The sequence below is a fragment of the Nicotiana tomentosiformis genome, chromosome 1 (genome assembly GCF_000390325.3).
Source record: "Nicotiana tomentosiformis chromosome 1, ASM39032v3, whole genome shotgun sequence".
NCBI lineage: Eukaryota > Viridiplantae > Streptophyta > Magnoliopsida > Solanales > Solanaceae > Nicotiana > Nicotiana tomentosiformis.
The window spans coordinates 91125414-91135777 of record NC_090812.1 but is presented as its reverse complement, the minus strand read 5'-3'; the positions used below and the strand labels follow the sequence as shown (position 1 = coordinate 91135777).

Sequence of the window (10364 nt, the reverse complement as noted above, 5' to 3'; positions counted from 1 at the left end):
TTTTGGGCACTTATATGCTTGTTTGTTGAGACTCCATATCCAATTAGTTATTTAGAGCGGTAAGCTAATATGATACTTTGTCATAACTAAAATGATTCCATACATTTATTGCTTTTGGAACTCCCATAATACATCTTTACTATTTGTCAGTGTAAATGAGAAAGTAATTTTTTAGGTAATATCTCGCTTATCATAAATAACTCATTCATGTTAATGGAAAATGAATTAAGTCCGAGAATAAGTTTTCCAACAGGCCTTAGCAATTAGGATGAGGAGCAGCTATAGGTTGTTTGAACAAAAAACTTTTATTTATTTAACATTTGTTATAATTGACTGAATTATACTGGGTTATTGTTATTGTTGTTGTTGTTATAATTGATATTGATGAGACTTGTAATGATCATATCCTCCTTTGAAGAGGGAATGCCGTGTCTTCTCAATGTGTGATATAAAAATAATATAACAATTGTGGTATAAATAATTTCTAACTATTTATATTGGAATAGGAAATTCATTTAAATGTAGGATAAAATAATTCACATTTTATCATGAAATTATTATCCCGATAACCAAACTCCTAAGTATGATGCTCCCGTGAGTGTAAAAATATTCAATGAATACATCAACTTTATATTTGTGATTTTGATCATCTTATTTAATTAATTGTAATAACTGTAAAAGTGCTCTGTCAAATACTCATGCACGTTTACAAGCTGTGATTATAATTATCAATTTGCAAAACACCAACAAAAGAATTAATGAAAGAAATACAAACATTTGACGTGCTTATATGAAAATTTGGATGCTCAATTTCCAAAAACACCAAAGTCCAAACCGGAGACGTGAGAGTCAGTGCGCAGTGTGAAAGTAAAAGGGAATGCTCCGTACTTTCGTTTTCCCGCCTTTTCCTCACATATCTCTCCTGATCACGATTCACGCGAATTCACCCGTACGTTACCCATTTCCTAAATTTCAAAAAGCACCCAAAATCCTCTGCTGATTGTAGAGCGTCAACTCGAGCTTATTTTCTCAGAAGTCAGAAACGAAAGGAGGCGCGCGCATGGTAAATCTCGTTTCTATTTAGTGGTAACTGGTAAGGTTACATCTATATGCTCAATTTCTATTAATAGTAGCCGGCTATATTAGATTCACCGGATTTTGGATCATTCACTGATAGTTTTGAACTTTTTTTTTAAAAATCTCTGATTCATCTTCTTCTCTAGTAGAGCTTTAGCGTTTCGTTTTTGAAAAAGGAAGTAGTAGTACCGGAAAATGTTCTAATAAAGCAATTTGGAATTCGGGTTGGATTTTGAACTTCTAGAAGTTTCATCTGTAATCTTCTAGAGCTATTACAAGCTCCCTGTAATCTTCTCGTTTTGAACATCTGTGCTCTACGTGTGTGTGTGTGAGAGAGAGAGAGAGAGATAGAGATAGAGAGCGAGAGAGATGGATAGATAGATAGAGATAGATAGAGAGAGAGAGTGATAGAAATAGAGATAGAGATAGAGAGATGTTTTTTTGTGTGTGTGTTTTGAATGCAAGCAACGAATATAAAAGTTTGACGGTGGAATTTGTTGCTAAACTTGATTAATCACTCTTTCTGCTTACATATTCAGCATTCACGGAATTGGTTCATTTTGGATCAGCTGAATTTGCGACTATGGACGTCAACAGGAAGCCAAATTCACGAGATGTAAGTGGTCAGCTCTGTAATTCGAGTCTGAGTTGCTTAATTGAAGCAATTTAATTTGCAGATTTTCATCTGAATGCTATAATGGGATCTCGCTGAAGCATATTTGCTCTGTCCCTACTGATTTTCCGATAGTTTATATCTCTAATTTCGTCGGTGCTCTGTATTTTTTACCTGCTACCTCGTCAGTGTCAAGGCTTGGACAGATGAGAAGCACCTAGTGTTTTGACTCCATTGAGATTTAAACCTCAGACCTCATGGTTCTCAAGCCACTTTATTGAATGAGTGCAATTTTCAAAATGTTTTAACTAGTAAGACAGATGTTGAATCACTTTTATTTTGTCCTTGTTAGGACCCTATGAGTGACGCTTGGAGTTTTGGCAGCAATTATCACCCATCCAGTCAATCTAGAAAAATATCAGTTGGAATTGTGATAGATTCAGTTGCAAAATGCAGAACACAAAAAGCAAAGCAAGCTGAAAATCACGCGCACGTGGCTGCACTTAAAACTTCTAACAAAGGGACGTCTGCTGAAAATGGTGGGACAACAATGGCTCAAAACAAGCGGAATTTTACGAATGACAGAAAGAAGAGGGAAATAGGGAGCACTTCTGCTATCAGAGAGCCCACGGAGCAGCAGACATCTCCTTGGATATCAACTAAAACCCTTCACCATGAACCAACTTTAGAGCCTGTTACTCCAGCAGAGAAACCTTCAATTGTTCAGGGCGTAGTTGAGATGTCCAACAGATCAAACAGAGTGGAGGTAGGACCAGTAGAGTGTTCTTTAAGGGCTTTCTTAATCCAGACAAGGACTTTACAGTTTGACAAATCAAAGCAGGTGAAGGAGAATGCTGCAGTGGAAGAAATGCCTGAGAAAGAAGTCAAAGGAAAAAATGCCAAACCAGAAAATGCAGGCAGTGAAACTTTACGGTTGAAGCTTTGGGAGATCTTAGGAAATGTTTCATCCCAAAACAAGCAGTGTCCAAATTCTCCAGTTCTCGTGCAGGATGCAAACGCCTCGCACCCAGAGCACAAAGACACAGGATATCATGTTGATGAGCCTAGGCAAAATTCAGATACTATAGAAAGTGATACTCAAAGTCATGAGTACGCTATTAGGAGACCGGTTACTCGTTCTTTAGCTCGAAAAAGAGCTCCTGCTAAGTTGAAATCATACAGTAGAAAAAGGCCACCGGCATGTAAGGAGGATGGCTTAGAGAAAAATCCCTTCCTTTCAAAAGATCGGTGGTCTAGAACATTATGTGATGCTGGCACTGATAGTTCGTTGATGGAAAATGGAAGGAGAGGCAAGAGGAAGAGTCACCAGATGGATGCATCCAAGATTTGCAAGCAGAACAACGTAATGAAAGATGAAGATGCAAGCAATAGTCATAAAAGAGTACCACTTCCTAAGAAATTTGTATATCCTGGTGTTGCAGCTGGTAATGGTACTACTTTGTTTGAGGAGAAAAAAGACGAGATGGACCAGCCAAATGCTGATAACCTAGAATCCCATGTTGTAGAGATGACTGAGCAGCTGAGAAATCTGCAAGAACATATAGATCAGCAAGGAAACTCAGCAGATAAATCCAAGAGGAAAGCATTGGACTCGGACTCTGACGAACAAATCCCAACTTTGGCTATGAAAACACCTAGCAGAAAATCGTTTCCTGGATTTGCACCAAGAAGCAATCAAGGGCAACCACATGGTGATGTTCATGAACATATAACATCTAAAACTGAGGGAATTTCTAATGTCAAGAGCTCTGATTCTGGCAGAAGATCTTTTCCTGGATTTGCACCAAGAAGCAATCTAGGGCAACAACATGGTGATGTTCATGAACATATAACATCTAAAACTGAGGGAATTTCTAATGTCAAGAGCTCTGATTCTGGCAGAAAATCTTTTCCTGGATTTGCACCAAGAAGCAATCTGGGGCAACCACATGGTGATGTTCATGAACATATAACATCTAAAACTGAGGGAATTTCTAATGTCAAGAGATTTTGTCCTGGCAGAAAATCTTTTCCTGAATTTGCACCAAGAAGTAATCTGGGGCAACCACATGGTGATGTTCACGAACATATAACATCTAAAACTGAAGGCATTTGTAAGGTCAAGAGCTTTGATGGACTTAAACGAGAATATAATGAGTCATCTGTATCCTTCTTCTGTTGACTCAACAGTTGTAATCTAGTGATGATTGTCATAGTATTATAGTAATGAGTTCTTGCTTTTCCTTATCGAATGTACAGGATGATGCAGGGAAATTGGAAAGTGCACCTTTTTCTGAAAGGCCTATCAAGGAAGAAGATTCACAGTTTAGGTTTTCTAGACCGTCATCCATGGAAAGTGATGCCGAGGGCTCTGAAGACAGTTCAAACATTCAAGGTTAAATTCATGCTTTAGGATTCATGTCCATATATTTATTCATTGTGGTCTTTTTCAGTTCCTGTAGTTTCTTTCAAAAGTCATCGTAGATCTCCAGATGTTCCGTACTGGACATAAATTACATTTGCTGCTGATCTATGACTTTTATATCTGATTTCCCTATTTGTGGTGGTTGTTTTCCCAATGTTGAAATAGATTTTGCGTGTATATAGAAATGTGTCACGTTTGATGGCCAAGGTGCATGGAGGCAGGAGCTTCAAGTAAAAATTTTGCCTGGCTGTGGAGGAGTGATGTCATTACTTTCTGTGTATTATTAATGGGACCAAATTCCCTTCTAAACTTTGTAATTGGTGTAACTTACTGCTGTTGATGAGATAGAGTTGCCTTGCATACTTTATACCATTGACCCTGACTGATGCTTGCTGTTTATCAGTATGACTGATGATTGCTTGTTATGACTTTAATTGTACACTTTGCTCTTCCTTCAAATTCTTATGTGTTCATTCAATTTATATCTTATTATGAGTAAGGTGTAGTTTGAGAGGTGAGATAGAGTCAAAAGTTTGCTTGAGTATTAATATATTAAGCCCCTTCGTCATTTATCTTGATCTGCTCTTGTTTAGAAATGATTATTTGTTGCTGAAATTGAAGAGATGCATATAGATGTCTCTTATGCATCAACTGCTTAAGGAGAAAGTAGAAAATGCACAGTAAAAATGGACTTGGTATCTTGAGGTACTTCTAAGATCCAGAGAGTGTTACTTTTTCCACTGGAAATTTTGGAGATTCTTCACCAAAAGCAGACAGAATTTAGTACTTGGTGCCTGTTAACATGAAAAAGTGATATGGCTAGGTATTGATCTTCATTCGAAATGAATATTATTTGATTGATTTTCTGCCTGACTGATGGAGCATTGTGTGGGAACTTCTAGCTGACCTTTTATTAGTAAATAGGTTGTTCAGCTAGCCATCTTAACATAGAATGAATTTTCTTAGAAGTATGCGACCTCTTGATCAAGCGCCCCCTTTGACTGAAGCAAAATCAGTTGTTCTCATTACTTTATGATATCTATGTAGGTGGTATACAGACACAACTGTCTCCTGAAATTGGTAATACCAAGGAACAAGAGGCTCCTCGACCAAACAAAAAACTCTTCAACAAAGATGATGCTAATCTTTCTGGAGTTAATCTTGCTGCAGCCTCTTCTAAAGGTTTATGTCCAATGGTTCAAAGTTCTCCACTTGTCTGATGGATCTTCGTTTTATTCCTTTAAAATTGCTTTTTCCTTTCCAGTTGATCATTCCCTCAAGACTGTCTCTTCGTCTCTTTTTCTCTCTTTGCTCCACATGAATTCAACAGGAATTGATTGTAGGAAGCTTGAGAAGTATTTAGCACAGAATGAAGAGGATGCGCTAACTAGGTATTTCTTGCATTTTCGGATTAAATAAAATTAAAAGCTTTCTTCAGCACTGAATTTCTATTTCCCGAGTAAATGAATTAAAAGATCCTTCAGAAGTTTTTCTTTTTCAACATTTCATTGAGCGTCAATATCATTTTGCAGTGCCATGACCTTATTTGCTATCTCGTTGGAGAAAGTTAGGAGCAAAATGAAGTCTGTTACTAACCAAAGATCTGCTGAGATTCTGAAGTCTGTTGCGGAGAATGTACATACGCAGTTGCAGAATGCTGAGTTTCAGATTAAAGCAGACATGTAAGTAGAGCATAAAATGGCAGTTACAATTTGGAAGAGTGTCTCTTTAACTATGATTCTGCTCTGTTCCAGGAGAAAGATAACCAGTCTGAATAAATCAAAGAGAAAGCATGTAGAAGAAGTGCTTCAAGGTAACACATTAAGAAAATATTAACAATTTGCTTGAGTCTACTGTGTTCTGTTCTAATTGAACATGGTAGCATTTTGTTCAAAATTGAGTGCCTGAGGCAGCTTATTTCTGCTACTTTCTATTTGTTTATGTCATGGAAATGTTTTCCTATCAGTAACATGTTCTAACTTGTTCTTCCAGATGCCCTTGGGCTGAGGACTATTCTGCATGTTTGAGTTGTGTCACAAGTTTATTTTGTATTTTACGTTGTTTACTACCACTTTGAAAGGATCCATTAGATTTGCGTGCCATAAATCCTAGCATGACTAGTCTCACATTTTAGTAGTACTATTCTTCTACAGAATTTTGTTTTCTTAACATGATGCGCTTGTGGAATTAATACTATCTTCCATAAATGCAAATTCACACGGAAATTTGGCTCTTCTACGTTTCTTTCCCGGATTTTCTGTGATTCCTCTTCTCCAAAGCTATGTGGTTCTTTTTCTTGTCTGAAAAATAAGTTACTCTGTTTACAGAGAAACAGCAGCATCTGAATGTCATATACGAAAGATTCAAAGAAGAGGTCAATCAGCATCTCCAGGATTGCAAGAGCACACTTGAATCTCTAGAAGCACACGAAGTTGAGGTGAAAGCAACTGTGGAAAAAAGAAGTATGATAAGATCTTCTATGGATTTTGCTAAAGTATAATTATTTAGTTGGAGCCAGTAACTATCTATATCTTGAATATTATTTCATCTATTGCATATTAGATCATCCACATGACAGGAAGACTAGTAGTTGATGACATAGCATGTTTTTTCTTTGCTAGTTAAACAAATATGTTAGATTCCCTATGACGTATCGCTGCAATATGCTTTTGCTGCACAAACGTTTTGTGTCAGCAAACATTGATGCGGTGCTACAATCATATATTGGACCAGTGCCTTCTAATCATGAGTGCAAGCTAACTTCCGATGTTTCTGTGGATTTTCATATTGTAGAAGCATCAAGTAGGAAACTACTTTTGGAAGCGGAAGAAGCAATTGAGACTCAGCTCGATTATGCTGAAAGAAGGATTAATTCGATCCACCATGTAAGTATTCTTCACTCACAATTTGGAGAATAGCTTTGCATTGAGCTTTGCTCTCCCCCCGTGCCCCCTCTCACCCCCCACCCCACAAAAAAAAAAATAGTCTTCCCCACCTGCTTTGCCGACTAGAATGTGGTATGAATGGTGCTTATCACTCATCAGGTTTTCATTATACTTCTTATGCACTTGGATTGTGGCTTCGATTATTTATCATGTGTACTATTTCAATTGGATGTTTTCATGTCAATTTGCTACGAGGTTAATTTCACGTATTGTCATTAAACTTTACCTATGAATGATGCTCATCACTCATCAGGTTTCCATTATACATCTTATACACTTGGATAGCGGCTTCGATTATCTATCATGTGTACTGTTTCAATTTGCCCTTTTCATGTCAATTTGCTACGAGGTTAATTTCGCGTATTGTCGTTAAACTTTACCTATTACAACAGTAAAGTTATGAAACTATCTTTTTCACATTAAAATAAATGAACTTTACCCACTAGAACAATAAAATAAAAAAAGTTACTCTGTCACATTAGAGTAACTTGAGACTTCATTGACCTTTTCAATTTCGGAGGAGATAAATGAGTATAGTATTACTTATGCTCTAACTGCAAGTTTTCCATTCATGTAGGTGGCAAGAGAGAAGATGTGTCAGCTGAAACTCGTGGTTGCTGAATGTTTAAAAGAGGGTGTCCTTGGTTGATATAGGGTATTGTTCAACAATCTCGAACACCGTTCTAGGCATATCTTCCTCTAATGCGTGGTAAAGAATAGCTATTACATTATTTTCCAAGGAGTAGATTTTCTTTCTTTCGTTTTAGGGTTTATGGCGTCTTTTTTTCCTATAGTTCACTAGTACTTGGGTAGATGCTCTTATCAACATTTTCTTTAAGAAACGCAATTCCTTGTGTAGCCTGTTGTGACAATTTAAATTCTTATGCTTCTTGGGACCAAGTTAACAGGGAACACAGCAAAAATTCTCGTTGGTTGCAAGCGTCAGAGAATAGGCTCCTCAGTTCCAAAGAAAATGACTTTGGTTCATGATCCTTGAATTATTCAATTGAGGTTTGTATAGAGAGAAGGTTATATTGCGCTTAAAAGAGTAGCTTATGTACTCAGAATATAAATACTCATATTTCATTTGAAAATACGGAAAAGGTCCGTTCATGCCAGGAATGATATGAAATTATACACATTTGTCCGTGTGCCACTTTTTAGACGAACCACACTAATAAAATATTTAGCACATGATATATGACACAATCTGGCCCTAATTTAAATAATAAACCAACCCGACCCAGTACCCTATTTTAATAAACCCCAATCCTATTTTATTACCCCACTCTCTCAACTCGCTTTCTTCTCCCAAATTCTCCTCTCACCATAGCTGATGATACTTACCAACTCTCCTTAGATGATTATCTGAATACCGGTCTACATTTGGCGGTGCTGCTTGTGCCTGGTTTTGGGTTTTTTTTTCTGGTTCAGTCTGAAGCTTCCTAAAGAATTCAACTCTCAGGTAAGAAGACTCCATCTCCACCAGCCGTAAAACTGTCTTTCGACTTTCATTACGAAATTTCTCAAGAGCATCATTTGCTGCCGCAGCTATATCAGATTGCGTTTAAGTTCCTGCATAGGGATATTCTAGGTTAGAATTATTACGTTTTCATCTTCTAAAGGTCAACTCGATATAACGATTGACCTAGTATTTTCAGTAGATAAAGTTTGGGCCTCTTATATAGAAGCATTTATGAAAGATGGAGATGCAAGAACTGATCATAAAAAAGTTGCCATTCTTTTTTCTTTTTAGCCAAGTAATAGTATACCCATCTATGGCGAGGGCTAGATAAGCATGATTCCTTTTATTAGGATCGAGAATTCGGGTAGTGCGTAATTTAGCCAAACAACGGTATAATGACAATAACAAAGACAATAGAAGTTGATAATAACGGCAATTAAAGAATATAAAGAAGACACAAATTTAACGTGGTTCAGTCAAGATGACCTACGTCCACAAGCGGAGATGAGTAATTTTATTATACCAACAAGAGTACAAAAGAGAGTACAAAATTAGAGTAGATACTCTAATTAATCCCGAATACCCCAAGAGAATAACCTCATAAGATCACTCCAAAGAAAGGGTTCACACAAGTGTTTTCCAACACTCACTTTCTTACAAAATACTCTATAATGAAATAAAGGAGGAGAAAGAAAGACAAGAGTGAAAAGCTCTTGAATTGGTGTGTTTGCAAATGAGGAGAAACTCCTCTATTTATAATAAGAAATCCTTGGCCTAATAATGGATATTATGTCATGGCAAATGTCATGATCCACAAATTTGTTATAATGGATATTATGTCATGACAAATGTCATGAACCACAAATTTGTTATAATGGATATTATGTCATGCCAAATGTCATGAAAATTTGGCCATATTACAAATCTTCACCTTGGCCTAATTTCGGCTTATGGTAAATTTGCTCCACCTTCTCCGCAAAAACTCCAATGGGCAAAATCATTTTTCATAAATGCCAATCAAGTTCAGGCAAAGCTTGAACTTGGATATTGGAAGAGGTTTTGTGAACATGTCAACAGGATTGTCTCTAGTGTTGATCTTCTGAACATAGACTTTTCTTTCAGCAATGGTTTCTCGGATGAAATGATACTTTATATCTATGTGTTTCGTCCTCTCATGATACATTTGATCTTTAGTAAAGTGAATGGCACTTTGATTATCACAGAAAATGGTAATACCACCTTGGTGTAAACTGAGTTCCGCAAATAGACCCTTCAACCATAAAGCTTCTTTGATCGCCTCGGTCACTGCCATATATTCTGCTTCGGTAGTAGATAAAGGTACTACATGTTATAATGTAGCTTTCCAACTAATAGAGCAACCCCTGATGCAAAATACATAGCCTGTCAATGATCTTCTTTTGTCAAGATCACCTGCATAATCTGAGTCTACAAAACCAACCAAAGTGTTAGTATTTCTCCCAAACTCCAAACATGCGTTTGAAGTACCTCGCAAGTATCTGAGAATCCATTTCACAGCATGCCAATGTGCTTTACCAGGGCAAGCCATATACCGGCTTACCACGCTCACTGCTTATGAAATGTCTGGACGTGTACAAACCATTACATACATAATACTGCCGACTGCACTGGAATAAGGAACTTGTGCCATGTACCTCTCTTCTTCCTCTGACTGCGGGAACTGAGCAGCTGATAACTTAAAATGAGCAGCAAGAAGGGTACTAACTGGTTTAGCATCTTTCATGCCAAACCTCTCCAAGACTTTCTCCAAGTACTTCTTCTGGGTCAGAAATAGCCTGTTGGCTTTTCGATCTCTTTTTA

General features: G+C 37.1%; 1 protein-coding gene across 4 annotated transcripts; it reads left to right on the top strand.

Annotated features, from left to right (window-relative positions):
• The first annotated feature begins 830 nt into the window (after positions 1-830).
• Positions 831-7960, top strand: LOC104109453 (meiosis-specific protein ASY3). Of its 4 annotated transcripts, XM_070187482.1 has the most exons (12): positions 831-1086; positions 1647-1693; positions 2043-2456; positions 2532-3854; positions 3950-4085; positions 5163-5297; positions 5446-5506; positions 5648-5797; positions 5870-5928; positions 6443-6577; positions 6909-7000; positions 7638-7960. In XM_070187482.1, exons 2-12 carry the CDS (start codon positions 1661-1663, stop codon positions 7707-7709), a joined length of 2610 nt encoding a protein of 869 aa, XP_070043583.1. In that variant the 5' UTR covers positions 831-1086; positions 1647-1660; the 3' UTR covers positions 7710-7960. The 4 variants fall into 4 exon arrangements, with proteins under 4 accessions (XP_070043583.1, XP_009617066.1, XP_018630778.1 ...); XM_009618771.4 differs by having other exon boundaries at positions 831-1063; positions 1617-1693; positions 2043-3854; XM_018775262.3 differs by having other exon boundaries at positions 2043-3854.
• The last annotated feature ends 2404 nt before the right edge of the window (positions 7961-10364 follow it).

Excerpts from the sequence above, each read along its gene's own strand:
- LOC104109453 (XM_009618771.4), top strand. The coding sequence starts at position 1,661 with ATGGACGTCAACAGGAAGCCAAATTCACGAGAT. Across the intron at positions 3,855-3,949 it reads GAGAATATAATGAGTCATCT|GATGATGCAGGGAAATTGGA; the intron begins GTATCCTTCTTC and ends TCGAATGTACAG. Across the intron at positions 5,507-5,647 it reads GAAGAGGATGCGCTAACTAG|TGCCATGACCTTATTTGCTA; the intron begins GTATTTCTTGCA and ends ATCATTTTGCAG.